Below are 23,828 nucleotides of genomic sequence, written 5' to 3' on the forward strand. Positions count from 1 at the left end.
ACACCGGGACGATTCTCGCACGCGTTTATCGTCGACGTTTAACGCCACGCGACTAAACAAAGGCTGCCCATATTAGTGTGAACACCGACGCGCAAAACATCAGGCGTAAAATTATTTATTATGTAAAAATTGTTTAATAATAAAATATTTGAATAAAATGCAATTTAAATATAATTTTAATTTAATAAAAAGTGTGAGTATTAATAATAAAAATCGGCAAATTACGGTGCTTCTGTTGAAGGTAAATGGTGTCCTGTAAGATTAATTTTATATTTAATCTTATTTTACATTGACATTTTTACATTTATTCATTTAGCAGACTTACAACTGAGGAATACAGGAAGCGATCCGTCATCAAGAGGCAAAAAAAAACACAAAAAGTACCTGAAATACTACGTTTTGGACATTACCCATAAGCTAGAATAGGGAGGAAAAAGAGGAATTTAGTGAAAAAGGTGATTATTATTAATAATAATGTTGTTCTGTAAGTGACATGAAGGAGTGACAGCGGGTCCATCCCAGCGTCAGCCCTATAACAGTCCCATCAGCCCTCCCTCTCCTCAGAGCATCACTCCTGCTCTCCTCCTCCATCTCATCCCTCGCTCCACACACACACACACACACTATGGCTCAGTGTCAGAGCTGCTCTCAAAGCATGGGCTCGTATTACTGCCTCGTTCGCAGGAGGTTCAAGAGAAGACGCAAAAAACGATCCGAACGCAAAGGTAAACTGTTTGTTTTTCTGTCTCATAAAGGCTAAATCGCTCTGGGTCGAACTTCTTAAATGTGTCAATTTGTATTTCGTTTTGTTTGGTTTAATTGACACACAAAAAGTCCTTTAAATGAGTGTTTATTTTGTGATGTAGATTTTTGTTTGCGCACGTTAGTATTGTTTGCGGCGCTTTTATTTGCGATGTGTTACCGATGCCGATATGGTCATGGAAAAATATGTAAAAAAAATTTTTTTTACATTTTAAAATATTGATTTGCGTGGCTGGAAAAAATAATACAATATTATAATATTTATTTTGAGTTGAGTATACTTGATTATTTTTTTATGTTAATTATTTTCAATACGTTTTAATTTTATTATATTAAATGAGTGTTTATTTCGTGATGTATATTTTTGTTCGCGCACGTTAGTATTGTTTGCGTCGCTTTTATTTGCGATGTGTTACCGATGCCGATATGTTGTACGGTCATGGAAAAATATGTTTTTAAAACATTTTTGAAATTTTAAAATATTGATTTGCATGGCTGGAAAAAATAATACAATATTATAATATTTATTTTGAGTTGAGTATACTTGGTTATTTTTGTATGTTTATTATTTTCAATACTTTTTTATTTTATTATATTAAATAAAAATTAAAATAAATATTTCAGTGACTTTAATATTTATATTAATTTAATAGATTTTTTCAAATTTAATATAACACTTTTTATCAAATTTAAAGGTATTTATTATTTTATGTAAAGTTTGGTAACGCTTTTAAAACATTTTTTAAATTTTAAAATATTGATTTGCGTGCCTGGAAAAAATAATACAATATTATAATATTTATTTTCAGTTGAGTATACTTGATTATTTTTTAATGTTTATATTTTTCAATACTTGTATTATATTAAATAAAAAAATATTTGTATTAATATTTATATTAATTTAAAATATTTTTTCAAATTTAACATAACACTTTTTTTTAATCAAATTTAAAGGTATTTATTATTATTTTATAAAAAGTTTGGTAACACTTTATTTTACAGTGTCTGTTACATATGTACTGTACTAATAAATATAAATTATGCATAATTACATGCAAATACTAATAGTAAGTACATGTAGTTCTTTATTATTACTCAGTACGTAAATATATAATTACACTGTAACACAGACAACTTAAAATAAAGTGTAAATGATTGGCTCTTAAACATTTAATCTGCTGTTTTTATTATTATTATTGTCAATTTTGGTGAACATAAAATGAATTTTTAAAAATCCTGTAACGTAATAATGGAAAAGCCATGGGAAAAAAAGATGTTTTAGTACAATATGGAGTTTTCAGTACTTTGCCTGGTGTGTTGGAGCTGTCACGATATTAGATGAGGTTGGTAAATGCTCATGTTCTCTCTCTCTCTCTCTCTCTCTCTCTCTCTCTCTCTCTCTCTCTCTCTCTCTCTCTCTCTCTCTCTCTGTGAGTCTGTCGTTTCGGTGCTGAAGGCGACAGATAGCAGGTTCAATTCAGACATCTCCTCATGTGTGAAGTTTAATCCGTCTCATTAGAACGGCCACTTCACGCTGCTAATCTCTCACCATGGCCAGTCCAGCCTCATGAGTCCAAAGAGTCACAATTACGATGAAAGATAACCTTTTAACTCCAGATATGTGATGCTTATCCTCCCTGAGATATTTATTAATACGCAATTGTTTCAGTATAAAAACTATATATCCATTTTGATATGATCTTGCGTTTGTTCCCATAATCACCTTTACAGTGGCAGTGGTTAAGCCATTCATTTAAAAATAATAATAATAATACATTTATTTTATATAGCGCCTTTAAAAGTGGCTTTCTCAAAAGCCGAAATGATATTACGCAGGGATTTTGATTCATTTGAATAACTCCAGCTCCTTAATGATTCTGATAATGATTATTTTAGTAGTTTTGAGGGGGAATGAATGTGGAAATGTTTATTCTTGTATTATTTATGACCCTCAGAAGCCTGTGTATAGATTATGGGACGTTTAAGTTTTCCAGTTTTGAAAGGCAAATTGAATGAAAAGTGTTGAAAGTGTAATTATGAATTTTGCTAAATTAATTGACCCGTTTACATTTATTATATATAGAAAAATCAAAAAAGGTAGCAGTAAATTAAAAAAAAAAAATATAAATATATATATATATCATGCTAAGGACTTCATTTGGACAACTTTAAAGGTGATTTTCTCAATATTTCGATTTTTTTGCACCCTCAGATTCCCGATTTAAAATAAATAAATAAATATATTAGAGGTGTAACGGTACATGTATTCGTACCGAACCGTTTCTGTACAGGCTTTCGGTTCGGTGCACGCGATCTTTCTGCAATCTTTAACAGTTAACATTCGTCACTTTACCATGTGACCGCAGCGAGCAGGCTCCTGATTGGTTAACGCGGTGCAAATTGACGGAAAAGTTCAGATTTTTCAACTCGGGCGTCAAACGCAAATTCGCTTCAAACGCGAACTGGACGCGTGAATGAGACGGAATCGCGTCTAACGCGCTGCAGGACGTCAACGCGTCTTTCCATTGAGTTCACATGGAAATCACTCGCGCCAGATGCTCTATTCGCATTCGGTGTGAACGCAGCATTAAGAATAAACATGAATGAACATCTGAAGGTATGTTGAGGATCATGGGCGTTGGAAGCAAAAAAAATGTGGGTGGGTCCTCTCTCAAAAAAGAAAAATGACGATGCCATTTACATTAAGTACTGTACAAATATATGGCTTTGTTTGCTAAACGTCTGGTTGGGAAAGAAAAAAATGATAGAAATCGCGTTATCACTGAGAGTGTCAATAGTGTAGGGGTAAGACGCATGGCATCAAGTTTTGACGCAAATCTACCCGCGGTTCGAATCTGCCTTTGCCGAACTCACTCCATTTTCCCATCACATATCAGATCGAAAATATATCAGATTTTTTTTTTCAGAAAATATTAGAAAAGTGTAAATAAAGCATCGAAAATGTGTTTAATAATAAGTGTTTATTGGTTAGGGGTAATTAAACAGACATGTGCTGAATTAGAGACGGTAAAAGTGAGTGGGTCCAATATCATTGATCGTAAAAAATACAATGAGGATTCATTACAACTGTCACGTTATATGTGGTGTAATCGCTCAATCAGTGTTTCAACGGCGGAAAGACGTCAGTATAAGTGTTTGTAAACTAAACAATGTCATGTAGCATCACATTTACCTCAGGAGTCATTCAGCGTCCACAGCTGTGAGTTCACTAGAGAAATCAACTCTTTCACTAAATATATGACCTATATTAGCCGTTATATTCATTATATTCGAGTTAATCTGTTACTTGTTTCTGGATTATTTCATGTATGTTTAAATAAACCATGAAAATGAAACACACTGTGTGTAAATGATTATATTTCAACAACGAATTGGAGAAAAACCTATTATATAATTAGATTTAGAAGTTATTGAAAAAACTGCCTTATGTGAAGTTTACATGTTTGCGCACAGTGTTATTTGAGTGTTGATTATTATAAATAAGCATAAATAGCAACTGAATTTAGGCTAATAGTTTGGGATCTGTCCTTTAATATTATAATGTGTGAGTAAGGGCTCCCTATATATTTTACAGCAATATCTTCAATAAACTTTGTTATAATTTAATTAAAGGACAGACACTTTTTTCCCCCCAGTAATCCACTGTTAATAAAAATACATAAAAGCAATTTTGTACTGTTACACCCCTAATATATATATATATATATATATGCATTTACAATCTTAGATGGGTCTTATATATAAAAATGTGGTTATGTTTGCTTTCTCATGCTTTTTTTATTATAACTAATTTTAGTTTTTTTTCCGTTTTGTAGAAAAAAGTACATTTCTTATTATATTTTTTCAATTTATGTTAATATCACCAAACATTTATGGATGACTTCTTAAATGTGTGTATAACTGTTATAAATATTTGTTTATAAATAAATGTTTAACCGAATGCCTTATTATTAATACTTTAAAAATGTAATTTTTTTATCTCCAATTGAAGTTTAAAAAATATTAGTGCATTTTTTTTATAATACTTAATTTGTTATTACTGAAACTGTTTTGAATAAGAAGTGCTTGATTTCTTTGGAAAATGCTGTTTACCTTCTTTTTTTTAATCGGTTGACTGCTTTCTGGGAATAATTCTGCATAATCCTAAAGCAAGAATTGCAAACACACACACACACACACACACACACACACGCCATTTCCTTTTGGATGCCTGGTTGAAAATATTTAATTTTTGAACAGAAATGGGCCAGAGCAAATTAGATAAACATGGTTACTTAAGCGTTTCTACACCCTGTGCCATCGTCTCTCATGCTCAAACACGGAGATAAAAACCCCCATTTCCTCTAGAGCAAGCGTAGTGAAGTCCTGAGGGACGGACTGTGAGTTTAATCTACTGGAGGGGGGAATAAATTCAGCATTAGCTCAAGCGGCTCAGGTTTGACCAGCCGAAACCGAGAGCGTGTCCAGTCCACCTGTCTCCTCCTCCTCTCTCTTTCACCCGCTCTCTGATGGACTTTGCGATAGATGCGTCTCCGTGGCATGTGGTCTGTTCTGGAGCTTTGCTGATAAAATGTGTTATCAACCCCACCTGTTCTCCTCCGTAACATCAGTGGCATCTGTGTTTTGCTCCTTTAGACACTCTGAGGATAATGGAGGCTTTTCACGTTTTTTTGTAGTTTGCCTAAAAATAAAAAGTTGTGTTGTTTACTCTCGTGGCATTCCAACCCGGTTTGGCTTGCTTTCTTTTGTTGAACACAAAAGGAAGATATAACAGTTTCCGTCCGTAATGGAAGTCCAAAACAACATCCCATTGGAAAATGGACATTTTCTTTTGTGTCCTGGTTTGGAATGACATGAGAGTCACTAAATTAAAATATTTGGGTAAATGTAAGAGTGAATTTTATTAGATATTACACAACTCTGAAAATTAACTTTCCAGGAAAACTGCAACTGCCCTCGGTCTTAATATGTCCGACTCCATTTTCCTATCTCTCTTTCTATCTCATTGTTGGCGTGAATGTCTCTGTGCGGTAAATGATGAAATCGCCTGATTAGCTTTACGAATCGATGCGCAGCCCATCGAGTCCCTATGGACTCGCCACTAAACGAATGCTGTCATAAAAATTTTACCGGTCCTGCGGTGAAGACATGGCAACACTGGCAGATGCTAATGGCCTGAAAGATGGCAAGCTTTATTCGATGACTTGCAGTTATCATTGTAAACTCTGAGTTCATAGAAGCTGTGAAACATTTGCTAAACATATTATATTGGACGCTGGGGCTGCACAATATATTGAAATATCGCAACGGCACGCAATATCTGAATGATTTTAATAGGCTACTTCAACATTGTGAAAAGTGTTGGTTTTAGGTCGACGCATACAGCAGAGAATAGACTGGGCACTTACTTATGTGACTTCCTTGACGTTAAAAATAGTTATTAACCCTCTGGTGGTCTTCTGACCGTTTTTGAAATGTTAAAAATCACTGCTTCATCGGAATGATATGAAACTTGGTGACTTTTCTTGCATTAGGGATGTAAACACACAAAACAATTGGGGTCATGATTCGAGCATGCTAATTGGTTGTAAAAAAAAAAGTAGAGTTTATTGTCTTCGGTCATAAATGACCGACCATATATGGAAATGAATGGGAAATCGGCAAAAATTCACAGAATATTTGTGTGTACAATCTACAAATCGGCCACGATGCTGAAAAAAAGTACATAGGGTGACACTCTAAAACATCAAGAGTGTGATATTGACACATCCACTCACACACACACACACGCACACTTATAAACACACACACCTATGAAAAACTGAGCCTATGAACCACATTTTGAATTTTTTAAAATCATTCATCAGAATGATATGAAACTTGGTGACTTTTCTAGCATTAGGTATGTTAACACACAAAAAAAATTGAGGGCATGATTCAAGCATGCTAATTGGTTTTTTTAAAAAAAAGACAAAAATCGGTCAAAAATGACACCATAGGAAATGAATGGGAAATCTGCAAAAACACATATTCACAGAAAAAAAAATCTATATTTCTAACAAAAAAATTTTTATCTAAAACTTTATAATAAATAGTCTTTGAGATTTTTTAAATATATATTCAAAAAAATCATTAAATGTGTTCAAACGAGAACTAGGGAATTCTCAAACCTCTCCATTACACCCATTGTTGCATGATTTCTTAAATAATTCCAAAAGAGGGCGCTAATCTGCCTTCAAAAAAAATAATTTGAAGGCCTAGTCTCTATTTTAACCTGAAATACTGTAATTACACAAAAAAAATTTTATAATTGTCAATGGCAAAAATAGACCATAATTATTGCATAAATATTAAAAAATACCAACAAATCATCTCAAAATACAAAATTAAAAAGAAAAAATATTATTGAAGAAAAATAAATTGCATTGGTTTTACTGGGATGGAGGAAGTTTAATTTTTAGGGTGTCCGCTCACTTATGACCGGGAAGATGCAACCCCTAAACGAAGAGCACCAGAGGGTTAAACGCAATAACTTGCGAAAAACAACTCTGTGCAGTTTCGTGCTGTCTGACACACACACACACACCGAAACGTGCGCACAAGCCGCCTCTCTGAAAGCGTGTGATCCCTTCAGATCTGTTTCGTGTCTTGTTACACACTTGAACCGTCAAATACACACACAGTTATGTCAAAATGGCTGTCTTGACGAGTATTCATGTAAACACAGTCGGTTATGCTTTAAGTGAAGGATATCAGCTGGGGAAAGAAACCGAATGCGTGTCAATAGGATCTGTGCATTAGCTCTTAAAGTGACAGTACATTAATACAGTAAACCTGCCGCTGTCTGTCAAACAACAAAAGAAAAAGAGAAAATCACTCGGTGATCTTGGCTGAATAACCTTTGTAGCTTTATTAAGTATCTGTGTATATTTCATTCATGTGAACACTACTGTTTTTAGTTCTTATTTTTAATAACAAAGATAACAAAATAATGGTCCACCCCTAGTTCAGGCTTCTTTGTTTACCTGGATGCTCTTGATGTTAAGTTTTGGGTTGATATAACTATATATTACCAAGTCAAAGAGTTTTTGGTATTTAAATATTGGCATTATATTTTTGGTTTGTTTACATTGATGTTAAAATTATATTGTCAGATTTGTGACATTAATTTTTGCTCAAACACTGCTGGTCACTTTCAGAAGTTGTAGCGATGATTTCTTTCTGGGGAAAAAAAGCAAACACATAAATGGTTATCATTCAGTTTATCATTTAAAAAAAAAAAATTAAATAGATTTTACACACTTAAAGCAATATCGTATCGCATTATTTAACAAGGTATTGCATATCGCATTTTTCTTCAATATCGCACAGCCCTATTGGACGCACAATTTTGTACTGCCTTATCAGTAACGTTGTTATATATATATATATATATATATATATATATATATATATATATATATATATATATATATATATATATATATATATATATATATATATATATGCTGTCAAACGATGAATCAATTAATATGTTTGATTATAATTATTATGTATATTTGAATACACACACATACATGAATATAGTTAAGAAATATTTGCATGTGTATATATATATATATATATATATATATATATATATATATATATATATATATACACACACACACAATACTAGTCAAAGTTTGGAAACATTAAAGTTTTTTAAAACATTCAAAAACATTAATGTTTACAAACTTGAATGTAATATATATATATATTCATGCATATTTATATATACATCATAATTATAAAAAATATATATATATTTTGGATGTGATTAATGATTTGACAGCCCTATATGTATATATATAAGTATAGATAGATATATTTTATTGTTTTAATTTGTGTGTGTATTATATATAGTAACTCAAAATATTATGACATTTATATTGTATATTGGTCTGTCACTAATATATATACGTATATATATTTTTTTCCATAGGGATCATCAGCAAGACAATGAATGAAGGTAGGCCAAATGTATTGTGTGTCTGTTAAAAATCTGTTCATATATTCATGTATTTCTTTTAGACTAATCTGTCAAATATTGGATGTTAAATTTGACACACTTTATTGTTTATTGCAGCTCTTTAAACACAACACATTTCTGAGCCTTCAAAGCATCTGTGCAGATTTTTTCCGTGATCTAGGAAATTGTACAACATCCTTTGTAGGCTTCAAGTTTCTACTCAAGGAAAGCGTTCTGGGTAGAATGAGCTGGCATTTCTCATGTCTGTCATCTTTAACCCTCTGGGGCTCTTCGGTCATTTCTGACCCAAATTTTTTAAAATAAAAAATGTAAAAAATTGAAGCTTCGTCGGAATGGTCCGAAACTTGGTGACTTTATTGGTACTTGGTATATGAACACCCAAAAAAATTGGGGACAGGATTTGAAAAGTCTTAGTGGTCGTAAAAAAAATAGTCACACTCTGGACCTTCGGGTCAAAAATGACCCCCATAGGAAATGAATGGGAAATTGGCAAAAATATGAAAATACAGAGTTTTTTTGTGCATACAATCTACAAATCAGCCAGGATGCAGAAAAAAAGGACTCAACAGTGAAGATCTCTAAAACATCAAGAGTGCAAAACAGACAAAAAAACTCACACACACACACACACACACACAAACACAATTAGCTTTTGGAATGGCACGCATTAATTTGTGTTTGCGTGTGTTTTTGTGTGTATAAGTGTGTGTGTGTGAGTTTTTTTGTCTGTTTTGCACTCTTGATGTTTTAGAGATTCACCCCTTCACTGTTGAGTCCTTTTTTTCTGCATCCTGGCTGATTTGTAGATTGTATGTGCAAAAAAAGTAATTTCCCCTTAATTTCCTATGGGGGTCATTTTTGACCCGAAGGTCATGAGTGTGACCATTTTTTTTTTACGACCAATTAGACTTTTCAAATCCTGTCCCCAATTTTTTTGGGTGTTCATATACCAAGTACCAATAAAGTCACCAAGTTTCAGACCATTCTGATGAAGCTATGGTTTTTATTTTTTTTTAATAAAACGCAAGATCCACTATAGTGTTAAAAATGTGCTATTGCGTGATAAAAATGCTCAATGTGTCCACCGGATGACACCGATCTCATTTAAAAAAATTGCTTTCATGAGGCCTAGGCTTGACTCTAAAATGAAAAAAAAAAAAAAAAAAAGAAAACTTATATATATATACATTTGTTCTAATATATTCAATGGGAAAAAATGGGTCATAATTATTGTATAAATATTAATTATAAATCCTAAAATGATCTCAAAACACCAAAAAAGAAAAGAAAAAATATTATTGAACAGAAATATATTTAATTGATTTTACTCAAATCTTTTTTTATCTTAATCCCGCCCTCCGAAGGTCCTGAGTGTGACAAATAAAGAACCCCAGAGGGTTAATCCAAGAAAAATCGTATTAGTTGTGCACCGTAATACCTTATAGGCTGACTCCGGAAGTTAGTTTCGTCACTTTTGCTGACACTCGGAGAGTGTGTTTCTCCCCAACACACACACCTTTCTCTATTCCAGATCTCTCTTTCTATCCCTTTCTGCATTCCTTCATCTCGCCCTTTGGGTTCTCCCATTGAGCTGGAGGGTCGTATTGCTCGCGTTCAGGCTCCGTCTTGTGATCGCGCATCTACCCTTCACTCAGAAAGACCCGCTGTGCATTTAAAAGCCGGCTGCTCTCTATAGTCCTGACTCCATCTTTCTTAGCTCGCTGCTCTACATGGTGCTGAACAAGTGGCATTTAATGCACCGTCCCGTGCTGTTTTAAAGCACCAAATGCAGTTTGCAACATGCTAAAAGTGTCCGCAATGCCATTTCAACTCAAAAATGCCTTCGGCTAATAGCCGATATCTTAAACGCTCCGTTAAGAGAGCCAAGTGGTGTTGTTTTAACCTTGAGGAACGATGAAGTTCAAGGCAAAAGTTCAGCTTTAGAGTCACAATCAATTCATACAGTTTGACTCTGATTCGACTGAAAGCGAGAAGAAAAAGAGACCATAATTATACGACGAAAACAGTGAGGTTGATCTGTGCGAGTGTTGTCGTTTATAAAAACAGATGTTGAATGGTGAGCGATGCCGGCTAATTCATCGGCTTCGCTAATGTACCAGGCGTCACACTGTGAGAAATGCCTCCTATTATTCCACGGCTTTCATTTCACGAGGTTTGCCACAGCTAACCCTTCTTTTATGGCATTTTACCGTCGTCAACATCAATCGGTGATCGCCATCAACAGCTCGGTGCACTTATCTCAGAGTGAAAGATGAATATGTGATTTTTATCCACCTTATTTTCCAGTTCTTGCATGCATAATGGTTTCTAAGAGGAAGGTCTTTTGATTCACCTAAAACGTTTTCTCAGCTCAGTCCGGCATCGAATGGGACATTTGGGAAAGATTGAAAAATTGAGATGACAGGAAATAAAATGGTGTTTATGTCGGTGTATCGCCTTTAAAAAGCTTCTGTTGAAGTGCCTGCACACGTCACTCGCTTTAATAGCTTTGGTGATTTATCGAGCTTCTCAGGCTTGTTTATCACAGAGTCTCTTATCAACTGAATCCACTTCACTCAGCCCCTTCACAGAGTCATCCTGACGGCCGTATCCTCATTCAAGCCTATCCGTACAGACGCTTCCATATCTCCCTGCCGTTGGATTCAGTCATTTTGTTTCTGCCAATATTTGTTTCAAAAAGATTTCATAAATGTTGCTACAGAGGTGTGGCGAAGCTCGAGAATGAGTGTCTTCTTCATTTGAGAGAAAAGTGATTGTAAAATATCTTTTTTTCGTTTTGATGTTGCTTCTAACCCAGGGTTGTTCAAACCTTTTTTTTTAAAGGCGGTCAGATTCGATGTTGTGGACACACCCGGGGCCCGGTTCTTTTTCTATTATATATATTAGGGGTGTAACGATTCATCTACTACATCGATGTATCGATTTATATTCCTATGATCTAACTTCATCGATCTGTGCACGGCAAGTTGGCCTTCCAGACGACATATATCGATCTAACATCGTTTTAAAAGGTAATCAATCGATTGTATCGATCATAGGAAATAACGCATTGGATTTAAGCACGTCAGACTTTATATGGATGTTTTTTCTTAGCACTTTTAATGATAAAGGCGTTAAACGTTACTCGATTCAGTCTGCCTATCTGTGACATTATCGCCTCGCACCAGCAGCAGCAGAAGAAAACAAAACATAGCATGGCGGATGGCAGAGGAAAAGCCAACGAGCGAGAAATTATCAAGCCACCAGGAGAAAGAGCTAACGTTACCTGTACTTTCAACCCTTGCTAAATGTTACCTGTGCATTCCTGACACCAGTGTGCCAGTAGAGCGAGTTTTAGTACTGCTGGCGACATAGTGAACGCACAGAGAAGTGTTCTGCGGTCAGATCATGTTGATCAGTTGATATTTTTGGGAAAAAAATGTAATTGAGTCATTGAAGAGTAGTTGGTTACATTTTATCTTTTGTTAAATATTGTTTGTTACTGAGAGTAGTAGCAGGTTCAGCCAGTTTATTCAACCTGAAGAAATGTTAGTTGCACTTTATTTTTGATATTAATATTGTATTTGTATTATTTTAATGTTGAACAACAACAGCAAAAGTAGCAGGTAAACCTACTATTAATTAAACCTGAAGAGAAGTTAGTTGCACTTTATTTTTGATATTAATATTGTAATATTTGTATGTTGGAAAACAAAAGCAGAAGTAGCAGGTTAACCTACTGTTGAAATGTTGGTTGCACTTACTGTGCTTTTATTGAAAATGTATTGAATATTGAAAATGAGAGCAGAAAAGGTTAACTTCCTGTTAATTCATCCTAAACTGTTGGTTGCACTTTATTCAAATAAAATTTGAATGCATTTGCCATTAATTGTTGTTTACTTGTTTGTTTATATCCATAATTAATTTATACCTGATTCCCTTACAAGAAACAACAGGAATCTAGGAAACTTCACCTGCACTGACCAGAATCCAGATATTTATTTCAGTCACACAATTTTTGGCTAAAAAGTTACTGAATCGATTTCAAGTCACTGAATCGTTTCGGATCGTATCGTTCTAAATGAACCAAAATCGTCCTTGAATCGTATCGACAACCTCAAATCGTGATACGAATCGAATCGTTGTTAAAACAAATCGTTACACCCCTAATATATATACACACTCACCTAAAGGATTATTAGGAACACCTGTTCAATTTCTCATGAATGCAATTATCTAATCAACCAATCACATGGCAGTTGCTTCAATGCATTTAGGGGTGTGGTCCTGGTCAAGTCAATCTCCTGAACTCCACACTGAATGTCGGAATGGGAAAGAAAGGTGATTTAAGCAATTTTGAGCGTGGCATGGTTATTGGTGCCAGACGGGCCGGTCTGAGTATTTCACAATCTGCTCAGTTACTGGGATTTTCACGCACAACCATTTCTAGGGTTTACAAAGAATGGTGTGAAAAGGGAAAAGCATCCAGTATGCGGCAGTCCTGTGGGAGAAAATGCCTTGTTGATGCTAGAGGTCAGAGGAGAATGGGCCGACTGATTCAAGCTGATAGAAGAGCAACTTTGACTGAAATAACCACTCGTTACAACCGAGGTCTGCAGCAAAGCATTTGTGAAGCCACAACACGCACAACCTTGAGGCGGATGGGCTACAACAGCAGAAGACCCCACCGGGTACCACTCATCTCAACTACAAATAAGAAAAAGAGGCGACAATTTGCACGAGCTCACCAAAATTGGACAGTTGAAGACTGAAGGTCTGATGAGTCTGGATTTCTGTTGAGACATTCAGATGGTAGAGTCAGAATTTGGCGTAAACAGAATGAGAACATGGATCCATCATGCCTTGTTCCCACTATGCAGGCTGGTGGTGGTGGTGTAATGGTGTGGGGGATGTTTTCTTGGCACACTTTAGGCCCCTTAGTGCCAATTGGGCATGGTTTAAATGCCACGGCCTACCTGAGCATTGTTTCTGACCATGTCCATCCCTTTATGACCACCATGTCCCCATCCTCTGATGGCTACTTCCAGGATAATGCCCCATGTCACAAAGCTCCAATCATTTCAAATTGGTTTCTTGAACATGACAATGAGTTCACTGAACTAAAATGGCCGCCACAGTCCCCAGATCTCAACCCAATAGAGCATCTTTGGGATGTGGTGGAACGGGAGCTTCGTGCCCTGGATGTGCATCCCACAAATCTCCATCAACTGCAAGATGCTCTCCTATCAATATGGGCCAACATTTCTAAAGAATGCTTTCAGCACCTTGTTGAATCAATGCCACGTAGAATTAAGGCGAAAGGGGGTCAAACACAGTATTAGTATGTGTTCCTAATAATCCTTTAGGTGAGTGTATATGTTTTGTTTCTTGGAGACACAACAGATTGGACAAAAATAGCTTATTAACAATTTAACAATATCTGTAAAACTTTCATCAACCAAAAAGTTTAAATGGGTTAAATTTAAATATTATTAGTGAGTTAGAACTCTATTCTTATTTAAATTATCGAGTACTCGACTTAGATCACCACAGGTAAAACCACACTGCCAAAAAATGCTTTTCTTACTTAGAATTTCTGTCTTTTTTCCAGTCCAAATATCTAAACGATCTTAAATCAAGATGCATTTACTAAGGACAATTACATATTTTTTCTTGATCGCTGGGGAAAAAAATGATTGAGTTTATCCTTAAAACAAGCTAAATTATCTGCCAATGGGGTAAGAAAAATAATCTTGTTTCGGTTTGGGACAGAAACAAGAATGCAAACAGAAACAAGATTATTTTTCTTACCCCATTGGCAGATAAATATGCTTGTTTTAAGCAAAAACTCACTTAAATTTCATTTTATTTTCCAGAAAACAAGAAAAAAAATATCTTATGTCATGTCTTAAGTTCACCCAAAAATGTAAATTCTGTCATTAATTCCTCACCCTCATGTCGTTCGACCTCCGTTCATCTTCGGAACACAAATGAAGATATTTTAGTGTAAATCTGATGGCTCTGAAAGGCTTCCATTGGCACACTTTACACTCTCAAGACCCTTAAAAGGTACTAAAGACGTCGTTACAAAGTCCATCTCCCTACAGTGGCTCTACAATAACTTTATGAAGCGACGAGAATAGTTTTTGTGCGCAAAAAAACCTAAATAAGGACTTCTATAGCGATGACCGATTTCAAAACACGGCCTCATGAAGCTTCGAAGCGTTCCTACTCTTTATCGAAGGACATCCTGGGATTTTTAATGACCACAGAGAGTCAGGACCTCGGTTTAACGTCTCATCCGGAGTACATATTGAAGTATTAGATCCAATAAACACAACTGTTCCTTCCCAACAGACGCCTAATTCTTTTGAACTTGTTTCTTGCCTCAGCTCGAGTGCTAAAAGTGACTGTTTTCTCAAAGCGTCTCCTTCCCTGATTCATTAGGGGGATGTTAGCATTTAATTGGGCAATAATTGCACCTGCACATTAGTTGTCTCCCGTCATTAAAGCTGGTTAATTAGCCTCATTAAGGGAGCAGGCGGAGGGTGTAAGTGGGAACAGATGATTCAGTAAGCAGAAATCATGATCAGAGATGAATTTTAAATGTCCTTCCCTTGGTTTCTCTGCAATAGGAGCCGGTGGGCGGCCCAGGGGCCAGCAGAAGTTCTGCAGTCTGGATGTGGATGAGGAGAAACGCATAAGTGAGTGTTTTGTCATTTTTCTCTCTCTGGAAAGTTCCTCCATCTCTGTTTCAGTTTCAACTAGGGATGCAACAATACAGTTAGTCCACGGTTCAATACATACCTCGGTTTTTAACCACGGTTTTCGGTTCTGATGGCTTGTCACATCAGTTTTTTGTTATTCTATTCTTAGGCGACAGGAACAGCAAGAGCTTAAGGAGAATTTTTTTTTTTTTTATTGCAATACTCTTTCTTTATTTGACTTAAAATAATTGAAAAACCTTACTTAAACTTAAAACTTTACTTAAAAAAAAACCTGTGTACACATTCCTTGTGTATTGTATAATATAAAATAAATATATATAAAGATTTACACTGGCAGCTCAGAGCTGTACAGCAGCATTTAAGTATGAAATTGAATGAATAAATGTAAAAATAAAACACTACATAGACTTCACTATAAAATATACATTGATTCTTATTAAAGCTACTGTATTAGTTTTTCAGTTGAGAGCAGTGAGTGATTTGTCTTTTGTTGTTGTATTAACATTAAAGGGATAGTTCACTCAAAACTGAAAATTCTGTCATTGAGAAATGAATACAGGATTGAAACAACATTAGAGTGAGTAAATAATGACATAATTTTAGAGGTGAACTGTCCCTTTAAGGACAGTGTGTTCACTATAGGCTGCGCTGCTGTCAATTAAAGACCTGCACGCATCTAATATACACACACGGCGATTTTACTTTCACTTTAGACATAACCGACTGTGTTTATGTTAACCGTGTGTGTATTTGACAGTATTAGCGCAGTTAGACGACTACTTAGTCCAGTAATCACGTGTTTGACAGGCGTTTAGTGCGCACGCTCGGAAAAGCACATGTTAAAACCGGGCACGTGAATGAACCGGCAAGGTTTTAAAACGCATGCAAATAATGAACTTTGGTGATTGTGAATAACTGTAGTGTTCTGTGAGTATAACTCTACCACTAACATGTGATGTGAATGTATGTTGCGTTGTTCAGTATTGGGATGGAGGCAAATTATAGAATTTGTAGAAAAATAATTAATTAAATGCAAAACCGAAAAACTGCAATTCACAAGCGCAAATTGAACCGTGAATGCCGTACCGAACGGTTCAATATTATATTGAGAATTGTGGCATCCCTAGTTTCAACAATGTTCTGATTTGGCGTTATTGAAAGATTTGTAAAGAGTGCCAGTATTTTTGCAAGATGGGAAGGATCAAGACCTAGTCAGATATTCCTGTCCGTTTGTCTCTGATCCTAAGTTCAGCATGGTCTCTTTCCATTCAATAGTCCTTGTTATGGCTGTGGCTTATAGGGGTGGGAATCTTAAGGCACTTAACGATTCGATCCCGATTCTAGGAGTAATGATCCGATTCCCAAAACGATTCCCAACATACATTTTTGGTAACTAGTTATCCTGCTGTGCAAATACATGAACTTTACATTTGAACCAAAATTGGAGCTAATATGTTTTTTGTTTATAGTTAGAATATCTGTTTGACAGTATTGCCATATTAAAAACGATTATGAAGATTTCTTTCAATACTTTTATTAACAAAGTTATATTCAAGATTAGCAAGCTCTAATGAAACATAGTAAGCCATACAATGGCAAAGAACAATCATTAAAGCTACACTGTGTAACTTATTTAGTTTGTTCTTAGCTAAAAACACTTAGTTCTTTCAAAAATATATGTGCTCATTAATGTATATTTACTTCTTTCAAGTAATAAAGTATTCTCGTAAGTTTATAATATGCCATTGAAAATACATACGGGTGAGGGTTCGAATGCGGGTCGCCATGTTGCCCCTCCATCTTGAAAGTACATTAGCCAAAGAGGGACATACCCGTAAATTCAAGCTTCGCCTTTCGCGTTTTAACACTCGATGGCACCGTGTCGAATGTGGACGAGGTCGAACTGGAAGCCATGTTAATCTTGGACTAAATCGGCCACCGTAGGAGTTAAAACGAAATTGATTTTAGAAACTAAAATTCACTGTATGGTCATATACCTTTTCACCACTAGATGGGGGAAAATATCACACAGTGTAGCTTTAAGAATTAACAGTTCTCAATTTGCAACGAAGTGTGACAATTTGAACAAAAAATGCCTTTAAAGCAAAAAAAAGTTTACTTTGGTTAGAGCCACAAAAAAAATATTTAAAACATAGGCTAATGCAGAACAAAAACAACTTTAGCGCTCGCTGAGAATTCAGTGTGTGCGCATAACATCTCACATGAGAAAACCTGCCGAGCTGCAACAGTCATGTTAGACACATTTAACGAAACCTATCTTTTTCCACTTGATTGTTGTCTTTGAGGGCACTGTGCACTAGCTCTCAGTCTGTAGGGGGCATGGTCAGGAAGTTAACACCATGCCCAGGAGGACAATTTGTAGACAGGCAGTGGAAAGTGAAGGTTGTTGACAACTCTGAAATTGGACTGTGATGATTCAGTCTGGTGAGGATTATAAACCCTCACCTTCCAACAAAAAAAACCTGAGTTTTGAAGTGTTATTTTGGGTTATTGGTTGTGTTTTAACTGTTTTATGATGAAAACCTCACCTCTCTTACTCAATGTCTCAATTTCTTTTTTCTAAAATGTGTTTATTTGAAGATTCATCTATGGTCTCCATGTGTTGTCTGTTTTGTCCTGATTTATTAACTCTTCGTGTACTCAAATATGCCTCTCAACTTCCGGTCAATCTCTCTCAGTCTCTTTCTGAAACTGATTTAACGTTTTAAGCTCCTGAATCGAAAGGGAAAGTTACTTTCTCCGGACATCATAGGTTAATACCACAACCTGGAGAGATTCATGAAATGGAGATTAGGCTAGAAACGACCAATTGTTTAACAAAGATGCTCAAGAATCACAGGTAAACACAAGAGCCAGTCTTGCCGTTTTGCAACTGAACGAGATGAGATGAGGACCGAAGTACAAACTGTTGTCTAAGATGGGGCCTTTCAAGACTGAAGAAGTTAAAGGACAGTTGTTTGTAGGAACATGTAGATCAATCCCAAGTGAAATGCAGCCAAAATTGCCTTGCAGGCTTTACAGATTCCCAGTGAAACTTAGACTCACTTCTCCATGGCATTGCCACACTCTGTAGCTACTTGTGTAGGAAACCACCCTCTAGAGGAGAACCAAAGTCATGTCCACTTTCCAAGAGCTAATCTGGCTAAAACATCCTGTGACGCAACTTGATGAGAAGTACAGGCCGAAGATAAATGCAGAGGAAAACACTTGGACTCTTTACAGTTTCCCAGTGCATCTGAGGCTCACAAACAGGTGGATCTTCCCAATCCTAACAACACTTCAGCAGCGAAAAATAACACGATTGTCCCAAATGAGCTCTAATTTAGATCTGATATTGGCCTTCTGGTAGCACAGTGTATTTCAGTAGTTTCTTGTCTGTCTGTTTTCTCTCTTTCAATTTACTTTTCCCGAGCACCAAATGGAGTAACTTGTCAAGCTTTTAATGCAGGATGTTATAAATGAAAATTTATACTCATCAGCTTTGGCAACTGGTTGGTATGATGTTACTTGTTTTGGTGGGGGGGTCTGCTTTCCCAGGACATGTTATATACATTTCTTTTGTAAATTGTGTGAATATAGTTATGTATGGTCTACAAATTTATTAGTCGTTTTAATGCTGCGTTCACAACAAACGCGAATAGAGCGTCAAGAGCGAGTGATTTCAATGTTAAGTCAATGGAAAGGCGGAGTTGACGCGTGTCTGGAGGTCCTGCGACGCGATGGACGCGTTTCGCGATGGACGTGATTCCACCTCATTCGCGCGTACAGTTAACGCGAATTGAGCGTCTTGCGCGAGTGATTTTATTTGGTGCTTTTTGTGCATTCACGCGTTTGAAGCGAATTCGCGTCTGATGTACGAGTTTGTCCATATGGACTAACCCATTTTTAACTTTGGCATCAATTCGCGCCGCATTAACCAATCAGGAGCCTGCTTGCTGCTGTCGTGTGTTAGATCTAACGGGCGATCTTTGGTGTCATGAATCATCATTTGTTGTCTGCCAAATTGTTTTGACTGAGGGCAAAGAGAAGTTTCATAACTTTATTTTTTAAGGATATTTAAATCAGGGCTCGACATTAACGCTTGTCCGGGGCAAGTGGATTTTTTGAAGGAGCAAGTGAAAAACAATTTTACTTGCCCGATGGACAAGTATCCTGGTTAAAACGTCAAAACAAAAAATAACTAGGGAATCACCAAAGTGCAATAATGATTCTGCATTCAGTGTAAGTGGAGATCGATAGTGGATAATAATATAAAACCAACTGACGTTAATAAGCTTGAGCTGTTGAGGCTCGCGCAGCCTCTCGAGGAGAAAATCAGAAACAAATGAGCGCCGCACACACACAGAAACTCAGTTAACACACACAGTTAAAATTGTGCAGTTTTTATATTTATAACATATGATACAGTTAAGCAACATCACACTAACAAGAGTGTAGTTTTCCTGAATACCATCACGACTGAACATGACACTGATTTCATACGCCAGTTCCATAAACAATTATTTAACATTAAGTCACTTACATTTTAGAAGCAATATGGACTCAGCTGTGAAAACAGTTCCAAACAAATATCACAGCAGAACCATAACACATCTCACAGCAACAGCGTGTGTGTTAGAGAATGATTCAGCGTTTGAATGAATCGGTTGAATCAAAGATTCACTGACCTATTCATAAACGACCGCCAAATTCTTGAATGAATCAGCCGTTTCACTGAATCGACTCAATGACTCGCTCATTCAGACGGTCACAGCGCCACCTACTGGTGGTTTAGTTTCATCTTTCCAACATTTCTTATTTGTATATTCAAAAATATTTAAAATAATCTCATAACATTATTTAATGCAGTTGTCATTTTTCAGTGTAAATGATTTAATTTGATTGGTAACAGCCCTATAGTGTCTTATTCTAATTTAATTTATTGATCAAATTTAAGAATATAAAAGGAAAGCTGAAGCATACCCTATATTTAATAAGATAATGGAAAAATGCCCTTTATAAAAAGGTACAAATATGCATATTTAAATATGTCAAAGCTGATTGAACACTGGTGAGAATATTGCTTCAGTATAGATTATATTTACAAAAAAAATCCGGAAATGTTTTACTCGGACAAGTGAATGACAGATTTACTTGTCCGAAGGACAAACGTGTGAACCGGCTTAATGTCGAGCCCTGATTAAATATACATGCAGTGAAGATAATGTAGGCGTTGCCTGGACCACATGTGTGTGGCTATTAATGTTTAATATATATTTTTAATGAAAATGAAAAGAGGCAGAGTGGTGTTTTATGACATATTTCTCCTGGAGCGCCTTGAACGTGCGTCTATTTCGCTTCAAACGCTCGATTTATACACGCGTCCAATTCACTGTGGACGCGCGAATGGATTCAAAATGTTCAATCGTCAAACTAGACGCGGTTTTGACGCTTTATAGTGTGAACGCAGCATAACAAGGTAATTAGTTCTCCATCTGTAGCTAAAAATGCTTCTAAAAGCAATATTAATATTTTTAAAACCATAATGTCTTAATGTTACATGTTTTAGATTGACTGTATCATTTCCATCCAGTTACAAAGAGAGATGTAAGAATCTCTAAATTTTACATTTACAAGGTCCTGCACCGAAGGCATTGTAAGTTACTCTCTCTGGACATCACAGGTTCGTGTAGCATGGACGTTAAAGAAAACCGAAACCTGGACAACCTCTCCTCCAAGGAAGCACAGGGGGAGGGGCCTCACGTAGCCAATGGGAGCGCTCGGGGATTGAGCAGGAAACGCCCACTGGAGGAAGGCAACAAAGGCCATGGGCACTCCAAATTCCGCCCCAAGAAGCGCAGGAAACCACAAGGGCCGGTCTTGCCGAAAAATGCACTCATGCAACTCAATGAAATCAAACCAGGACTGCAGTATAAACTTCTGTCGCAAACGGGGCCGGTACATGCGCCCGTGTTCGTTATGACCGTCGAGGTTAACGGACAATTGTTCGAGGGCTCAGGTCCAACGAAGAAGAAAGCCAAACTTAACGCGGCCGAAAAAGCGCTGCGCTCTTTTGTTCAGTTCCCCAATGCATCCGAAGCTCATCTCGCGATGGGCCGCACGCTGACCGTTAACACAGACTTCACCTCAGATCAAGCTGATTTCCCAGACATGCTATTTAACGGATTTGAGACGCCCGCCCCACCTGATGAACCCTTCTACCTGAGTCTCGGCAGCAATGGGTCTCTCTGCTCTCTAAACGAATACCCTCTCCATGTGACTCTGAAAAGCAACAACAGGTCACATCTTCCTCTCCCACTACCCACAACGCCCCCTACAGGCGGTGGCAAAAATGCTGTGATGATCCTAAATGAGCTTCGGCCGGGACTGAAGTATGAGTTTGTGGCTGAGAGCGGTGAAAGCCATGCCAAGAACTTCATAATGGCCGTTACTGTGGACACGCAGATGTTCCAAGGGTCCGGCCGGAATAAAAAACTGGCGAAATCGAGGGCAGCCCAAGCGGCATTGTCAGGTCTCTTTAACATGCAACTGGACCAGACGCCATCTCGACAGCCAATCCCAAGAGAGGGACTTCAGCTACACCTGCCTCAGGTGAGAACTGTGTGTCCCATCATTTATTAGAGTTGTCTTTGGGTTGACTAAAGGCCCGTTCACATCAAGAACGATAACTAGAAATATATCTATATTAGCGTCCACAAGCGGACGATATCCGTCACTTAAAATCAGTGGTTTTCAAACCCTGGGTCGAGGGTCGCGAGACTTAAAAAAATGGGTCGCCAGGATGATTTAAAGGATTAGTTGACTTCTAAATAAACTTTTGCTGATAATTTACTCACCCCCATGTCATCCAAGATGTCCATGTCTTTCTTTCTGCAGTCGAAAAGAAATTACGTTTTTTGAAGGATTTTTCTCCATATAATGGACTTCAATGGGCTCCAAACGGTTTAAGGTCCAATGCAGCTTCAAAGGGCTTTAAACGACACCAGATGATGAATAAGGTTCTTATCTAGCCAAACCATCAGTTTCTGAGAGAAACCCAGCAGTATTTATGCTATTATTTTACCTCTTATCAGACGAGCATGATCATCTCTGAGCTCCGCCATAACTTCCGCTAAGTGAGGTCAAAATACGAGCGTGGTCATAGATGTATAAGTAGATGCCTCATTAGCACCTGCACGGATCAGTAGAATGAGGCATCTACGATTGATATATCTATGACCACGCTCGTATTTTGACCTCACTTAGCGGAAGTTATGGCCGACTGATATGGATTTTTTAGTGCCGATACTGATTTTTTTCATCAGCCTTAGCCGATGAGCGATACGAGCTGCCGATTTTCTTGAGCCGATATTTGGAGCCGATACTGCTTTTGCTCCCTCAATTTACAACATAAAAATGACACAATGATCAGGATGATATCAATTTAAAATTTACCATTTAAAAAAGGAACATTTATTGAACTAAAAAAAACAATATTTAACAAATAGTAAAAACAGGTGAGGTATAACAAGAAAAAAAAGAGTTCAGTGGTGAAAATAAATTCTGAAAATAAATATTTAAGCATAAATAAAATAATTAAACTATTTGCACGCAGTATCAACAAGCAAGCAGCATAATAAAGTGCACACTGACTGTACTATACTTCATTTAAAACTATTTACAACCTAGTCATTTAATGGTTACACTCTAAGAAATGCTGGGTTAAAAATAACCCAAGTTGGGTTGAATATGGACTAACCCAGCAATTGGGTTGTTTTGACCCAGCGGTTGGGTTAAATGTTTGCGTAAAACAACCCAATCGCTGGGTTAGTCCATTTTCAACCCAACTTGGGTTATTTTTAACCCAGCATTGTTTAGAGTGTAGGTGCACTGAACTTAATCTCTTGTAGAGCAACACCAGCGGTAATTCAGGAAAAAATCTCCCAATGCTCCACGTGAAACTTCAGTCTTTCCACCTTTTACCATCGTGTCAATTCTCAGCTGATTTTGATTAATATGCGCGAGGGAGAGCGAGAGAGTTTGAAGACGGTGAGAGCTGCCCTGTGGACGCCTGTCTGTAAATAATGCAGGGAAAAAATATCGGCGAACGCAGCAGCCTTGTATCGGCCGATACACGTAAAATATACACGCAAATATCGGCCCGATATATCGGCCTAACACTATTAAGGCGAAGCTCAGAGATGATCATGTTCGTCTGATAAGAGGTAAAATAATAGCATAAATACTGCTCGGTTTCTCTGATCGTTTCGCTAGATAAGACACTA

General features: G+C 36.7%; 1 protein-coding gene across 3 annotated transcripts in view; it reads left to right on the forward strand.

Moving 5' to 3' along the window:
• Positions 1-23,828, forward strand: part of adarb1a (adenosine deaminase RNA specific B1a) — an 85,300-nt gene that overhangs the window by 30,099 nt on the left and 31,373 nt on the right. Inside the window, exons 3-5 of one of the 3 annotated variants that reach the window (XM_079807555.1) lie at positions 8,768-8,794; positions 15,451-15,519; positions 21,181-22,155. In XM_079807555.1, coding sequence (XP_079663681.1) covers positions 21,238-22,155 — 918 coding nt within the window. In that variant the 5' untranslated portion in view covers positions 8,768-8,794; positions 15,451-15,519; positions 21,181-21,237. Of the gene's footprint in view, positions 1-8,767; positions 8,795-15,448; positions 15,520-21,177; positions 22,156-23,828 lie in introns of those variants that run through there. The other 2 variants (XM_079807554.1, XM_079807556.1) reach the window with 2 other exon arrangements.

Source organism: Gobio gobio, assembly GCF_949357685.1.
Source record: "Gobio gobio genome assembly, chromosome: 24".
Lineage (NCBI taxonomy): Eukaryota > Metazoa > Chordata > Actinopteri > Cypriniformes > Gobionidae > Gobio > Gobio gobio.